The sequence below is a fragment of the Hyperoodon ampullatus genome, assembly GCF_949752795.1.
Source record: "Hyperoodon ampullatus genome assembly, chromosome: 4".
Taxonomy (NCBI): Eukaryota; Metazoa; Chordata; class Mammalia; order Artiodactyla; family Ziphiidae; genus Hyperoodon; species Hyperoodon ampullatus.
In genome coordinates, this window is record NC_136917.1 from 92,554,715 (window position 1) to 92,572,551 (window position 17,837).

Genomic DNA, 17,837 nt, shown 5'->3' on the forward strand with positions numbered 1-17,837 from the left:
CTGTGATAATCAAACCACGACAACCATGTGATGCAAAAGAACAATATTGTTTTCTAAAAAAGACATGTTCTGCTTATTCACTAATCAGTTGTAAAATACCTGCAGAGATGCACTTTGTACTTATGAAAAACACATTTTCTCACCCATCTATGTACTATGAACCCATCCCTTACCAGTAATTTTCAGTGGACGCTGGCATATTGCATCCAAAAAGTAGCATATGATGGACAGTATCCATGCTGGCATGGGGTTTGAAGTCAACTGTTAAGAGAAAATGATACATGATCGTCAATACAAGTTATACTTCTGTGCACAAGTGTCACAAGAGACCCCAGCATTCAACATTTCAAGTAGCTGTATAACAAAGATATTTTGATGCTCTTATGACAGAATGCTCTGGTTGTATAAATTATCGTATTCCTTAAGATGAACAAGATTTGATAATTTAATTTAGTAGGATAATAAACTATTATATAACAAAAGAGAAAATAATAGGCTGAAACTACAGATATACCCACACACACATTAATGAAAGCCCCCTTTTAAAGTGATGAGAGCATTGTGTGGGTATAAAATGAAAGTTCCAGGCTACGCATTCACAATATATTTCCTTCCAGAATTCAGTAGAGTTCTGAGCACCATACAATACTGCACAACATTGCACTGAAACAGAAGCCACAGTGAGTGGTCAAAACATAAGCAAAAGGATTCAGAACACAAATTTATTATCATCTTAAAATAACAGTGGCCACTGGATTGTGATATGCAGAAACAAGTTACTAGAAAAGGAAATAAAAGTGGAAAATGTATCTTTACAAAAATACACAAGAAGAAAAATGTCCTGGATGAGTACTGTGCACTTGTTAAAGGGATACTGAAACTTACACATTGTCATTTCTCTTTTTGTCCTGATAATAGTGGTTGAAAGACATTAAAATAAACAAAAGTCAGTTCAGAGGTAGAACAAAGAAAAATCAGGGATAAGTTATATTATTTAGTATGATCAATATCGAGCATGAGTTTTCTTTACTGGTTTGGGTGTGGCTCATCCCCTTTTGTCCACATTCAAAATGCTGCCCTACCGGGCAGTTTTCAAGTCACCTTTACACATAAAAATGCTAAATAGTCTAAAATGATCTTAAGTCTTGGGTGTGTGCAAAACTGCATCTTTTAGCTCTTTTTGTCTATTTGATAAAATTAATAAAACACCTTTTATTGTTGAAATGTATATCTGAGACATATGTATTTATAAAATAAAAGATGTTCTACATCAAACTATAGCACCATGACTTGCATAGTGTGGTTGATCAGAAAACACAAGGTGCCTACTGTGAGCCATCTTGACTCCCAACTTTCATGGAAAATAAAAAGCCTTTCATTTACTGCACTGAAAATAAGAATTTAAAGCCTAAAAATCACATCTTGAGATTTTCATACTGCTATTTAAAAAACCAACAAACAGAGGTTAGCTGGAAAATGGACTTGATAAAACTTGAGGCTTTGTTTTCTGTTACCAAAGAATATAGTAAGCCTAGGAAAGTGAAGAAGACACTTTGGAAGGAAAGAAACAATTAGAAATTACAATAGTTCCCAAATCATAGAAAATGATATCATTACCAAGCCTAAATTTGTTACAAAAGAAATGGAAGAAGGATTCTACCTCCATAGGTTCACTCTCAAGTTGAGTGCGGGATTTCTTTCCCCCCTTCCAGAATCCTCCCAGGGGATCATTCCTCTAAGGAGGCAAATTGAAAAGGCCCTGAGGTGGGAGTACCTAGCCTTTGTCTTTTACTCACTTTACATTTATTTTGGTATGTGATGCAATTTGCTATCTTATATTCATTTTTATCAAATGGCTTCTATCATTCTATGGATGTCTATAACTTTTTGGTCTGATTAAATTTACCTCCCACTCTTTTTTTTTTTTTTTTAAATATATATCCTTATGCCAGCCAGCCTATGAGGGGCTGTCAAATGAGAGGCAGACTCCTCTGCCTTTTCAGAACCTATGTAGATGATCATAGGGTTCCCATCCCCCTTAGATTCTTTGATTATGGGTGGATTATATTAATAGATTTCCCATGATTGAATCATTCTGGGAGTTTTGGTAATAAACCAACATGGCCACGTGCATTTTATCAAGAATTAAACTGTTGGATGAAAAACAATGTGAGTTCGAGGTGTCAGCTAAAAATCCAGGTGTAATGATCCAGCAGAAGACTGGAATTCCATAACTCTTATTCAAGGAAGAGATCAGAGAATTACATATTTGGGAATCACTCAAAAATTGAACCCTGAAGCCATGAGGGTAAACAAAAGCACCAAAGGTGATAGTAGGAACCACAGCTAAGGCTCAGGACAGTTTTAGGGAAAGCCCTGAGCGGTCAGGGTCTGTGTAGTAGACCCTAACAGTGTTTTGGGGGTTTTTTTCTTTTTTTTTTTTTAATATTAATGTAGTGTGTGTACTGTTGTGAAACAAAGCAAAAACATTTTTGAAAGAAGAGTGGGCTACCATTAAATTTATAAAGTCAAATATTAAGCAAAAGATTCAGGTAAGGACAGAGAAGAGACCTATTGGGAGAAGAATAGATCATGAAGACAACAACATACAGTCTCTGTGGCTTTTCACTAGGAAGGAAAGCCAAAAGTTTTGCTTGGGCCCCTGCTTATGCAAGAGGATCTTCTCATTGCCCTTTGTACAGGGCAAACATTATTCAAAGTATAACTTCTCTAGCCATTTTCTGATTTTTGTCTTCTTCTTCTGACATACTATTTTAAGAACCACTTATTTGTTCCACAGTGAACTCTTAGTAGACATGTGTTTAATTTTAGTTTCTATAGTGAGAAAGAAATCAATATCTTTAAGTGGTAGTAAAAGAAAATCCCTCAAAGTTCCCTCTCATAAAAACTTATTCTCACTGACTCATACATTCCTCCAGAAACTCAAGATCTAATTTAAATGCCAAGTAAATTATTGGTATAGACTGAAAACAAACAACTAACCATCTTTTTCATCTCCTAAAGAAAGAGTATAATAAACTATTCATATAATTGTAACTGAAAGTAAAATTCATTGCAAGTTGAAATGAAAAACACGTCCAGCAAAAGAAATGTCATATCAAAATATAAATCTAAATCAAACAGTAGATGTCATAAAATAGAGCAAAGATAAAGCAGGACTTGGACAATTTCATTGAAGGGCCTGCTGCCAGTACTGGGCCGAGGTCAACTGGGAAAAGATTAGGCTGACAGGTCCATTTCCTGGGTTTGTACCACTCCTACTTATTATTCCTGGCTTTGCAAAACAAGACCCCACCCCTAGGGAATAAGAATAATGTCCACTGAGCACAGGATACACAGATAACTATGCCAGAGATTTCAACACTACACAAAATATAATATGGAAAAATATTTAAAAATCACATCTTAAATTCCCACTTCTTTCTTTTTCTCCCATCATACACCAAAAAAAATAAAGGATCCAAGGGGAAGGGAGCTAGAGGATAATAATGAAAACAACTGCATTTAAGTGTGCAATTCTGACAGGCAGAATAAACAAAGGCAGCCTTGGGATGGTGACAAACAGGCAAAGACCACAGCCTTGCAAGAATGCAAGGGTGTATTATATCCGATAAGATTAAAAGTGTCACTGACTCTTCTAACTCAATAATAAGATGACAGTTGCTTAAGTGGAAATGGTTCTTCAGCCTCAATGGGTGTTAGCAGTTCAGACGGCCTGATGGATAAGACCAGGGAAAATTTTATAGGCAGGTAAGTGCGAGTGAGTCCTGGGAACCAAATACTTTTGAAGGACTAAGACTCCAGAAATAGAGACTCAAGCACATTAATTAAAGGAAATGTGATAATACTGCAAGTGCATAGGTTGGAGGATTTCTCAAAGAATAATGTCATCTGAAATGAAAGACTTGAAAGTACATGTGTGGGTGACATATTGAGCAGAGAGATAACTAGGTCTATTTTCTGGAGTTCTAAGCAAAATTTGTTCTAACTGCATGAGCTTGTTCAGGATTTATGGCCTCTTTTAGCTAACATCAGACTACAATCAGGGCCATAAAATTTTCTAAAAATGTGACCTAGGAGAGAATTTCATTTAGCACTTGGCTTTCTCTGCATTTTTCCCTTCCAAGTGGATATCCAGGTCTGCATGTCAAATTTTGATGTATCTGCCAGACCTAGGACGTGGAAATATTTCAAAGAACTCACATAGCCAAGTGGAGGAATATGCAATTTAGGAGATATCTATGTACACATATAACCAACCCCAAAATACCACTGGAAATGGGAGGAACACCCTTTTTAGCCAAAGGAAGGCAGTAAAGAAATACTACAGACCATGGATAATTAACCTATCGAATAAAAAAGAACTGACTTGCAAATGCAAGTTTGAATCTTCAAAACTTAGGCATTCCTGAATTGTTACTTATATGTATCATCAGAGAAAACTGTTAACTTTCTTTTTTCCTCTTAGTGGAATAATATTACACACAGTAAACAGCTTATTTCATATACTGTGGATATTTTTACATGTTATTAAACATTTTTTGTCAATGATACTTTTCAGCTAGTGCTGTGCACTAGAATTATCCTATGGAGTTTGTTAAAAATACAAGTGCTCAGGGTCAATCCTAGATCAGTCCTGCCCCTTCCCCCATCAATATCTTTTTTTTTTCTTTTTTTTGTGGTACGCGGGCCTCTCACTCTTGTGGCCTCCCCCGTTGCGGAGCACAGGCTCCGGACGCGCAGGCTCAGCGGCCATGGCTCATGGGCCCAGCCGCTCCGCGGCATGTGGGATCTTCCCGGACCGGGGCACGAACCCGTGTCCCCTGCATCGGCAGGCGGACTCTCAACCACTGCGCCACCAGGGAAGCCCCCCCATCAATATCTTATTTGAATCTCCAAAAGTTGTTCCAGGCAAGTGTCTCTTTGCAAAATTTCAAAGGTGAATCACCGGTGATTCTGACAACAGTCAACATTTTCAGTGGCAGTGGCTAAATATATTCTATTACGTGAGCATATGCAGAGTTTACTCATCTTAATTAACTTGGGTTGTAAAGCTCTTTTAAAGGTACAGAGTAAACAGTAAAAACAAGGTTTCTTTTAAAACGAATTTATAAATGTTTCTGAAGGCAAAAATTAGTTGATTCTTTAGAATTGTTTTATTAAAAGAGATCATTGGAAATCTACATTACATCAGGCAGTTTTAGCTGTATCACCTAAAATCGTTTTAGGGCTGAGGTCTGAAGCAAACATACAAATGGAACCCCTGGTGAGTATGTTCATGTCTGTGATAGAGTCCGTTTTCTAATAATCCTAGTGCTTTCAAGTCATTTTCAATATTGAGAAAATAGAGAGGTGTAAGGTTCAAGAAACAATAATGTAAAAGAGTTGTCATAATTTAAAAAAAAATTATCAGTTCCCCAATCTTAATATCACTCCCATAAACATTTCTTTATTTCCAAAAAATAAAGATTATACTTCAGAAACCATTCATAGGAACTGAAGATAATGCTCTAAATTGCAATTTAAGTGTAGGCTATGATCAACCTTAATGTTCATAATCTTGCAGTTGGGCGAGAAAAGTTCAGACAAATGTAAAGCTCACAGCAGCGTAGTGAAAACCCACAGCATGTTGAAAACCCACAGCAATGGCATATTATATTACTTTCTGCCGGCTTTCTGCAAACCATAAAGCAATTCTACACTAAAATAAAGACCTCTGCTTGAACATTTTTAATCAGAAAGTTTAATAGAAAAGTTGTCGTTAGCCCTCGCTAGCTTGGACAGCGATATACAATTCAGAAAGAATCCTTAACGTGGTTTATGAGGACTTTAAGCTGCTGTTGCCAAATTAACCAAGAAATAAGACACCCAAACAAGGCTATAAATTGAACGCAAATTTCAAGTGAAATAATCCTTACCGCTGAATAAAGGAATTTCAGCACAAAAGGAATTAAACTTCTAGATGAAATACCTTTTAAAAAGAAACTTTCTGGTATATGTCAGAACCAACTAACAGTCAATACATAGACTTTACCAGCCAGACTATGCAAGATAAAATAGCATAAGCTTCATTAAGCCCTGTTTTTGTAATGTCATCTCTGTAATATCCCCCTATTAATTTCCCACAGAATCAAATCCACATTCCCCTCTTGCCTTTCCAGAATATCACAGCAGTTTCCGATCCCGCTACATTTCCAACAAGACAACCTCCAACATACACTCTGTGCTCTCACTGGCTGCCCTTCTCACCTAGTAACCATAACCACTAACGTTTACTGAGGGCTTACCCTGTGCATGGCTCATTTACTGCTCCCAGCAACCCTATGAGTCTGGTTCTTTCCCCCTCAAACAGGTGAGCCAGAGTAACAACCGCCCGTGGCCACGCAGCCAGCAAGTGGCGAGGCTCACGTGTGTGCTCAGTATGCTCCTTCTGTGCTCATATGGTTGGCAGCTGGAATATTCTCCTCCTTCTGCAGATCCAAATAGACCGTCTTCCCAGACCCAGATCAAACACTGCCATCTCTCTCATGAAATTTTCTCTGACTAAAACAGTTCACACTGGTCTTTTTAGAGTTGGCCACTGAAATTGTCCCCACCGAAACAGCTGAAATGGATACTTCGGAATGACTGTCAAAATGCCAAGAACCCCTAGACACTGAAGCACGTTTTACACATCAAACCTGATCCAACCCTGGGCTTTAGGAATTGGCCATTTTCTGGGGAGTGGGGAGGAGTGGCATTTTGACATTACTGCATTAAAACAGCTTTGTCAACATGTCAGTTACTTTTTGGGGACCTCTAGATGCATTGAATTGGAGACATTCTTAAGTCTCAGCTTCATAAAATATAATGAAATGGTCCCTACCCCTCCTCTCTTTTTTATTACCTGACAAAACTCTGGGGGCTTGTGGGGGGCTGTCATGTTGGAAATGTGGGTATTTGGGTGACCAAAGGATAGAGGACATTTAAGAAATATGCTGAGACAGCGTGTATAGCAACAGCTTCTCCTTCTTGATTATGACCAAGCAAATGAAGTTTTAGCCACTCATCAGAGACCTCCAGTACAGTGTATCTTATTTGTGCTATTTCAGCTCTCTCCAAGTAGCTTTCACTAAAAAACTAGAATAGCCTCTGAGTATGGCTGCTGGGAGGTATCCAACGGTCATGTGGAAGTCAGAGACTAAATTATTCATGTTGGAGAAAATCCTAGGTGAAGAGAGAAGTATATGTAGTCAATTAATTGGAAGCAGAAAGGTGACAGAATGATTGCATTGGGATGGGGACTCACACACACAAACACACACACACACCCTTCTATTTACTGCTGTCAAAGCCATAAAATGTGCATAAATGAGCACTGAACCCTGCCAGACCTTGGTCTTTACAGTCATACTATGTAGCTGACCCATAAGCATGATCAAAATTAGATTGCCTCTGTAGTTTTTGAAGTATCCCAACATCACCTTAACGTGTGCTTTGTTTAAGACAGGTCACATTTGGAAATATTCAAGTCTAACTGTACAGTTCTGCAGTATGAATTGTTTCACATTCAACAGAGAAGCCCAAGAAAATGAAAAGCAATGAATCATTAGATTAATTTTCATCTATTTCTAAATTCAATGCTTCTGTCTGATTTGTATAGTGCCATTTGATAGATAGGGACCTGCCATCATTCACTAAGGAAAAGACACATTAATTTACTGGTCATCCATGTCAGGGAAAGCAAGTGGATGAAGATGACAGTCAAATTTCTTGGCTGAGTGGGCTGCTGTCAGAGCCAATTCTTCTGAGTGTCTATAAAACACCTTTCAGACAGCAACACAGTTCGGTGGTCAAATGTAGATTTTATCATACCCTCACCCATTCCAGTTCTGTGGTTCTTTATTAAAACAACAAACAAAAGCAGTGCTCTAGGGAAAGCTATAATTTTGTTCAGAAGATGAAAATTATACTTATCTTTATTATAGTATTTTCTCAAACACCTACTTTAATTCATATTTAATAATTCAATGCTAACATATAAACACATCAAGCATGTTGGACAGGCTTATATGTATATACTACAGGCATATGCACATGAAATTCCATGATAATTGTGATGGTATCTTCTCAAAATTAAGAAATATGTTTATTTAAATGAGTTACATAATTAGTCACACAAATGTAAAAATTATAAATTACTCAAATGCAATTTTGGCTTTTACCACCATCAAGAGAGTTTGTTTTAGTCCTAATAAGCAGTCTGCCTTTTGTAATTTTCTTCAGAAATTTGAAAAGCAAAAGACGAAAGTCCTTTTTATATGTTGTAACATTTGTATTCTTGTCTTCTAGAATTCTGCCAGGCTGTGATTTCCTTGAATTTGTATCATACTACATCTCCACTGCCTAGCCCAATAACTGGCACACAGTAGAATTTTAAAAGTTTGCTAAACTATTTACAATAGCCAGGCCATGGAAGCAACCTAAATGTCCATCGACAGATGAATGGATAAAGAAGATGCGGCACACATATACAGTGGAATATTACTCAGCCATAACAACAAATGTAGTTGAGTTATTTGTAGTGAGGTGGATGGACCTAGAGTCTATCATACAGAGTGAAGTAAGTCAGAAAGAGAAAAACATATACCACATGTTAACACATATATATGGAATCTAAGAAAAAAAAAAGAAAAGAAACAATGGTATTGATGAACTTAGTGGCAGGGCAGGAATAAAGACGTAGATGTAGAGAATGTACTTGAGGGCACGGGGTGGTGGGGGGAAGCTGGGGCGAAGTGAGAGTAGCATTGAGATATACACACTACCAAATGTGAAACAGCTAGTGGGAAGCAGCTGTATAGCACAGGGAGATCAGCTTGGTGCTTTGTGACCACCTAGAGGGGTGGGATAGGGAGGGTGGGAGGGAGACACAAGAGGGAGGGGATATGGGGATATATGTATACATATGGCTGATTCACTCTGTTGTACAACAGAAACTAACACAGTACTGTGAAGCAATTATACTCCAATAAAGATGTATTAAAAATTTTTTTTAAGTTTGCTGAATTTATGAACAAGTGCCTTTCTTAAAAAACAATTATTCCGTTATATTCAAATGAGTATAATTTAAGACAAAAGAGTAAATTGTCTACTATTCAATATGTTGCCTTATAAAATGGCCAAACAAAACACTTTTTTAGGGTCCACTCATGTATAAGCAAGCAATTACTGAGTCCCTACCATATCCTGTGGCACATATCCTGCTGGCATTCAAAAATTTTAAGGGCACAGATAATGAAAACAGAAGATATAAAATGATAAGTATCTTAAGAAAAAAAATGAACAAAGTTTTATAGGTGTTTACAAGTCTTCATTTTTAACCATATTTAATCTTATGATAAGGCACCCTGAGAACCAGAATTTCAGACAACGCACAAAAAAGCCAAAATTTCATTCATGGAAAAGCCTTGGTTACCCCACAACTAAAACGTTCACTTTGGGAATTGGGATAAGCTATGTATAATCACCCTCCCAACATAAAACCTGTATATTCAAGCCCTTTGCCTTCTGCAAATGTTTAAATCTTCATGTGTATTGGGTTTTATTTCATAAGATGGTTTGAGTTTTATTTTACTTTTTGGCAGAACTGACCAGACTGTTCCCAGTAGGGAATGAAGGTAAGGGAATGAAAGAATAATTGTTTTTAATGTGAGGAAGACAGAGATGTGCGATTGCTGTATTTCAGCTCCTTCTATCCATCTGATAACTTCTTCCCTTTATCCCCTGTATCACTATCCCCACACCTAAATCTGTTATGATTTAAATGGCATACATGTAGGGGGCACATATATAGTAAAAACTTCTTAACCTCTCTGACCTTCTGTTTCTTTTTCTCTAAAATGGCTTAAATACGCTTAGTTTTCTGTATCTTAGCGTCTGGCAAGTCCTCAGTAAACGATGGCTGGTGGTGGGCTGATTATAGGAACAAGCATTCCTATAATAGGACAAACTATTGTCCTAGCACCTGATTAAATCACAGACACAGATGTTCCTGTCTCTGCTTCTCAGTATAAAATAGGACAACCTACAGTGCTGTCCTACGAATTAATGAGATTATACATGCAGATTTTTCCTTACTTATTCCCTTATATAAATCATTGTTGGTACTTCTCTTTGGTTTTCAATTTTCCAGTTCTATTTTGCCTACACCTAAACTTCTGTGGTTGCTGAATTATGTAAACAATGGTAACCACAAATCTCTTGGGGGTAGTATATTAAAGGACTAACACTGAAAATGAAATAATCATGTTTTGAACAGGTGACAAAATGTTTAGTATTCATGCAATCCTCCCAGCAATAAAGTAAAGAAGAAATACTGAAAATAGTTAGAATTATTCTTATAAGATCCTTTAAGGACCTTAGAACTGGAAACAGTTTAATCTTAGATGAGAGTTGCCTAAGAAAAATGGACAAATGTTTAACACCTGGTTGTAATATAGCCCTTTATGTGTTTCCTGTGAATATTTTTCTTGACTGAATATATTGACTTGTCCTTTCAATTTTAAGTTATGTGAAAGTAAACACATTTATATTAGGAGAGCAATAACACATTCCAGGATATATATTTATAGGCCTTAGAGTCACCAGCTCTGAAATCATTTACTACCACTACCTCCAGAAACAAGCCAGTAACCTATTAATGTGAGACCTTGTAATACTGCTCTGAAACACGACTACCATATTTACACAGGTGTGTAGAGGGGCCTTCTCTTCAAAACAGGAGGAAGAAAGTCTACTCCTGAACTTGGACAAAGAAAATATAAAATTAGTAAAGAAAAACTTCAGGTACAGTTCCTTTTTATTAGTAAACATTATTTTCTCCTAAGCTATCGAATATGTGGACATGAAACTGAGGAAAGCTTTACTGTTAATATTTTAATTATGAATTTATATCCTAAATCACTTTTGGTGTTACTCAAAGCATGACAATTAGGAACTTAAATTATTTTTCTCCCTTTAAAGTTAAAGTTCAGGATCTGGAAGCACCATACTTCCTAACTTTTTTCCTGGTAATATTCAATTGTTACATAAAGGAACATCACTCAGGCAATGTTCAACTTCCCAAGGTCTGACTTATTTTTAGGAGTTAACTATGGAGCAAATTTTGTTTAGAGTGTTGATACAGGTTGTATTTTCTGTTGTGATTGTCACCAAAGTGTGTGAAAAAAATGGATGCACATTGTTCTGGCTTTGAAGATCTATAATGTATTTTCCTATGGGGAACACCTCATGAAAGTTCATCCTCAGATGGCCCCAAGGCTACTGTACACATTTTACAATTCACATAATAGCCATTTCAGACAGTCCACTTGAAGATTAGTTTCAAGGGAACAAAGTACAACTCTCATTACCATCACTTTCTCTCCAAAATCAACGTCTCAAAGTGGAAAAACAAGGGACGGGGGCAAATCCATGAATAATTTGCCAATCACATGTCTTCCCTAAACAGTTAAATGTCTGTCATAAGGGATGTTTAAATTAAAACCACCTAGATGAAAACAGATGGCGCTTTGTCACATTTTCTATCTGATTTAAAGGCTCAGCTGGGGAAGGAGCTGTCATTTAAGAGCCCTCTTATTCTATAATATAGACAACAGGACTGAGGTTCCTCCCTCCCTCCCTCTCTCTTTCCCTTCTTTCCTTCTCTCATTCACTCCTACTTTCATTCCTTCCTATCCATCTACTTGTCTGACAGGTAAAATCTTACATTCCCCAATGCTGATTCTGAGTGCAGTCGATTTATAGCATGAACCAGCAGGTATATAAAGAGTCTGTTGAGTGGAGCGGAATTAAGCATCCAGCCACAGACAGAAAGCCAATACTCTACAAATGGGACCACATGGCATTGGGAGCCATCGACATCTGCATGCAACTCCTTAACTACTATTACTCATAAGTTTCTCCAGATACAGTTTGTAAGCTTGTCTCTCAGTGGCTCACCGGTTTGTTTCTGCATTAGGCATTATAAATGCATTTTTAGAAACTGACAGTAAAAGATTAATATGCTCATAACCATCAAAGAGAACCTTTCACTGATTTCCAATAGCTGCCCTTCCTTCAACTGCCCACCCCTCCACACCATCCAATTAGTACTTACTCACGAAGGCTTCCTCATCCATTGGCAAATGCACTGACATGCAGAAGTACGTATCAGACTATGAAAGAAAGATACAAAATATGAATTAAACTGCTGCTAGTAAAGAAGAAATAACTTGTAAAAGCATGGGCTCTATGACTGAAAAAGAACTGCTGGTCCAGTGAGGTGAAGTCTGCCACATGCTGGGTGCCAGGTTAATGGAAGGGCTAAGCCTAGAACTTAGGTTCCCTAAACATTTTTCTATGTTTCTTTCCTAAACAACGTCAAATCCTATTTATAAAGCCAATTATCATGAGTAATATTTCTAGTACTGTCACAGTTAAAAGGCAACATTTTAAATGCTTCTATATAAAGTAAAACAATTCAATGCATTTGACTTTAAAATGGTAGGAGTTCGTTTTGACCATCTTTATTATTTGCATAATTAAATATTTAATTTCTTGAATCACTTTACAACTTCCCAAAATATTAATTAAAAAGATACAATGGGGACTTCCCTGGTGGCGCAATGGTTAAGAATCTGCCTGCCAATGCAGGGGACATGAGTTCTATCCCTGGTCCAGGAAGATCTCACATGCCATGGAGCAACTAAGTCCATGTGCCGCAACTACTGACCCTGTGCTCTAGAGCCAGTGAGCCACAACTACTGAGCCCGTGTGCCATAACTACTGAAGCCCACGCGCCTAGAGCCCGTGCTCCACAACAAGAGAAGCCACCGCAATGAGAAGCCAGTGCACCGCAATGAAGGATAGACCCCGCTCGCCACGACTAGAGAAAGCCCACGCGCAGCAATGAAGATGTAATGCAGCCAAAAAAATTAACTAATTAAAAAAAGATACAATGAATAAAAGTTGGTTTTAAAATATATTATATTTGGTTGTTCTCCCTTTATTATTTTTTAAAGATTTTTTTTGATGTGGACCTTTTTTTTTTAAAGTCTTTATTGAATTTGTTACAATATTGCTTTTGCTTTATATTTTGGTTTTCTGGCCCTGAGCCCTGAGGCATGTAGGAACTAAGCTCCCTGACCACGGACCAAACCCATATCCCCTGCACTGGAAAGCAAAGTCTTAACCACTGGACCCCCAGGGAAGTCCTTGCTTTCCCTTACTTTAAAATTTTTATGTAGTGCATTGAAGAAATCAACATTAACTCATTATTCTTTCTTTTCCAGTTATTAGTCTCTTATCTAAATTGCCATTTTCTACTATCAAATACACTAACATCAAGAATTTTTAGTGATAAAAATTGCAAACTAAGGAGAATGGGCATCTGTTGATCTGTGTATTACACTTCCTTAATGGAAATCCATATGTAGTGAAGTATGTGCTATGATTTATAATATATCCAATACAAATAGAGACTAAACTCATTTAATAATTCATACTTCATGGATTATTACTGCACAGTGGTGGAATCAAGAGACTCCACAAACATGGATAGAGATAATCTGGGTTTCTCTAAACCTACTGGTCAGCACCAAAAATTGTGAAATTTGTACTTCTTTTTTCATTTCTGTGTTAGCTAGGAAGCAAGGAGATTCAAATACACATCAAAGAAGTATCTTAAAATTTAAAAAATTACAGAAATATGATTCAGTCTTTATTACTACCTTTATATATACCATTTCTTCTACTGGAACAAATTGTTTCATTTCTTAAAAGGCTTTATAATTATTTAGATTCACTCTTATTTTGATAAGGAGGAAACAGGCTGGGAAATGTTGAAGGTTGCACAGCAAGAAGGTTAAGCCACATAAATGCTGGAGATGTGACCTCTGTATCCAAAACCCAATATATTGGGTTTGGAAATATATTGGCAAAATACTGCTTAAAGATCTTACCATCATGTACAAGATTGCTCATAAATATTTTTCCAACCTTTGAATTACTAACGTTATAAAACAGACTTACTCTGTTGTAATAGAAATAAGAAATTCAAGATTCCCTTCTAGTTGAACATCCTGAGCTACGAGTAATTCGGGACTGAAAGATATTTAGTGGCAGACTATAGCTGCTGCTGCTACTAATACTACTTCTAGCCAACAGTTATTGAATTCTTATTATGAGCCAGCCATGGTTCTCAATGTTATATAGGTATTGTATCATTTAATAACAAAAACAATCCAATATAGACCCAACAGTATCCATAGATACTATTATTAACTCCTTTAAAGACAGTAAGAGTAAAAATTAGCATTTGTTGAGAGCTTACTATGTGTAAGCACTGCTCTAAGTGTTGTACATGTATTAACTCCTTTAATATTTAAAACACATTCCCATGACACAGGTACTATTATTATCCCCATTTTATAGATGAGGAAACTGAGGCAAACCAAGATTAAGTAGTTTTACTATTCATTCTGGCCAAAACCTGGTAATAGGTGGATAGGGTTCTGAACCCATCTTAGTGCAGTTACTTTAGAAAGCTGGCAATTGTAAATCTTTTCTCTGCCTCTTTGAGTTGTAAATCTTCTATCCAGAACTGTCTTCTCACATCAAGGAGATAGTTCTCAGCCAATGGATGTCCTGCTCTAACTTACATCACTGCCTCCTGTCATAAAGATAGGAGAAGTTTGTTTTTCCTCTGGATAACTGCCAATCAACAAACCCAGATGGCCTAGTCACATGGACTAACCCCTCCAATCCCCCTCAGTACCTTTCCCTTAGCACAGCTCAGGCTTTAAAATAAGGTCTCCTGCTTTTTTTTTCCAGCAAAGTTGAATTCAGTTCATGCTGGAGCTCCTTCCTTATTTGCAATAGTTTTTATTGAAAAAAATCTGTCCTTCCCACTTTAACTAGTGACCACCTGCACTAACAAGTGTAGGAGCTGGGATCTGAACACAGGCAGTCTGCCTAATGCAGCACAGATCACTCAAAGCAATATGAACAATTAATGACTTAGAAGCAAATATGAAACAAAAGTAAATTTAAAGTAGCTAAGCATATATTTAAAACAAGAAATGATCCAAAGGAGCCAAAGGTTGCAATGAAATGCAAACCAAACAAGTTCTTTTAAATTTGTACTTATAATTTTGGGGTTTTATTTTATCTTTGATTTTATTATAAGCCACCTCAAGTTATTTTTGGAATAGAGAAGTTATGGGCATAAATAGGTATGCCAAATTCAACAAGTTTGTTCTTTTGATTAAAAAAAACCTAAGCACAATAATGGTTACATACACAGAATAAAGAAAACTACTTTTTATACTCAGAATTTTACCAGAACCGTATTATAATTCTTTTTTTTTTTTTTTTTTTTACAATTCTTGCTCTTATCATCAGCTGCATAATTTTAAATGGCAGAACAACTTGGGAATGTCTTTCTTCTATAGATTTATATTTCTTGGCTTATAACTTCTCTAATGATAAGAATGTGTTCAGATTTCAAATGTTTCGGTCCTATTCTGTTAAAGCCAGTTTAAAAAAAAAAGAGAAGAGATGACATAGATCCTCCACAGAATAAAGAGTATCCTACAAAATTATTTTTGGAGAGTCTATATTAGACATTGCATCAGTGGTCTACCATGCACCATCATACTCTAAGATTTTACTTATGCCCCACTTTCAAGATAAAGAATAATTCTGTTAGAAAAAAAGAAGGTAAAACTCTTCTTTTTAAAAAATGAGCACATTAAAAAATACAGTGTGTATCAGATCAATAATTCGCCTTCAGCTGAAAGGTCTGAAGACCACAGTGCAATAGAACAAAGAATAGCAAAAAGTAATTTATTCTTTCTCTGCAACTATAAAAGGTATCAGTGATTTTGTTCTCAAGTATTCTGGTACCATAGTTTGGTTTCTAGAATTAAGTTGAAAGCTCAACTTCTTTGGAAAGAAGATATGTTCCTAAGGTCATTTACATGGTTCGATGGGAAAAGCCAAATCTCCAAGGTCTGCCTCCCTTAAGCGGGCTGAGTAGAAGTAAGCACACTTTTGTGTTACTTCATTTTCTTCTCACAATTATGCTGTGAGTAGGTCTAATAGGCACTGCAACTGTTTTATAGAAATGCAAACTTTCACAGAAAGGTTACTGATCCACGTAAGGCCAAGTAGTTAGTGTCAGAACTAGGATTAAAAATCTTCAGGTTTAAAAAATAAACAAATGGGACCTAATGAAACTGAAAAGCTTTTGCACAGCAAAGGAAACCATAAACAAGATGAAAAGACAACCCTCAGAATGGGAGAAAATACTTGCAAATGAAGCAACTGACAAAGGATTAATCCCCAAAATATACGAGCAGCTCATGCAGCTCAATATCAAGAAAACAAACAACCAATCCAAAAATGGGCAGAAGACCTAAATAGACATTTCTCCAAAGAAGACATACAGATTGCCAACAAACACATGAAAAGATGCTCAACATCACTAATTATCAGAGAAATGCAAATCAAAACCACAATGAGGTATCACCTCACACCGGTCAGAATGGCCATCATCAAAAAATCTATAAACAATAAATGCTGGAGAGGGTGTGGAGAAAAGGGAACCCTCTTGCACTGTTGGTGGGAATGTAAATTGATAAAGCCACTATGGAGAACAGTATTGAGGTTCCTTAAAAAACTAAAAATAGAACTACCATATGACCCAGCAATCCCACTACTGGGCATATACCCTGAGAAAACCATAATTCAAAAAGAGTCATGTACCAAAATGTTCATTGCAGCTCTATTTACAATAGCCAGGACATGGAAGCAACCTAAGTGTCCATCGACAGATGAGTGGATAAAGAAGACGAGGCATATATATACAATGGAATATTACTCAGGCATAAAAAGAAACGAAATTGAGCTATCTGTAATGAGGTGGATGGACCTAGAGTCTGTCATACAGAGTGAAGTAAGTCAGAAAGAGAAAAACAAATACCGTATGCTAACACACATATATGGGATCTAAAAAAAACCTGATGAACCTAGTGGCTGGGCAGGAATAAAGACGCAGACTTCTCTATGCAGACATAGAGAACGGACTTGAGGACACAGAGCGGGAAGGGGAAGCTGGGACGAAGTGAGAGAGTAGCGTTGACATATACACTACCAAACGTAAAACAGATAGCTAGTGGGAAGCTGCTGCATAGCACAGGGAGATCAACTCGATGCTTTGTGATGACCTAGAGGGGTGGGATAGGGAGGGTGGGAGGGAAGCTCAAGAGGGAGGGGATATGGGGATATATGTATACATATAGCTGATTCACTTTGTTGTACAGCAGAAACTACCACAACATTGTAAAGCAATTATACTCCAATAAAGATGTAAAAAAAAAAAAAAAGTCAAGTTTATGCCTTCCAGATGATTAGAAATAATTACGTATCTTTCTTGCCACTTTCTTGCCATTAAGTTTTAATCCAGTTAAACTGTGATTCTGGCGAGTCTTTCAACCTTCGTACCTCTGTTTTTTTAACTATGAGACTAAGTCCTATACTTTAAATAAAATTTAAGACTCTTCATAAGTAAATGAATAACTTTTTTTATAAGATACGTAATTTGTTCAAGAATGGAGTAGGCAATGCCTTTGCCAAACTATTATAAGCTCATTACAGCATGGGGAGAAAAAGATTATTTAGGTGATTACAAAATACTGTTTTATCAGTACAGGTTAATTTCTATAGCAGGTCACCAAGAATGGACAGTACTTTTAATTCCATACTGTAAGTAGCAGTCAGTTTAAGAATTTAAG

At 36.7% G+C, this 17,837-nt stretch overlaps 1 protein-coding gene across 16 annotated transcripts in view; it reads right to left on the reverse strand.

The window, feature by feature from the left end:
- Positions 1-17,837, reverse strand: part of PAM (peptidylglycine alpha-amidating monooxygenase) — a gene marked incomplete at its 3' end in the record, with an annotated part of 155,283 nt that overhangs the window by 103,053 nt on the left and 34,393 nt on the right. For all 16 annotated transcript variants that reach the window (XM_079703722.1, XM_079703721.1, XM_079703720.1 and 13 more), the window contains exons 3-4: positions 12,161-12,218; positions 174-261 (exon numbers count right to left, since the gene is read on the reverse strand). In XM_079703722.1, coding sequence (XP_079559848.1) covers positions 174-261; positions 12,161-12,218 — 146 coding nt within the window. The remainder of the gene's footprint in view (positions 1-173; positions 262-12,160; positions 12,219-17,837) is intronic.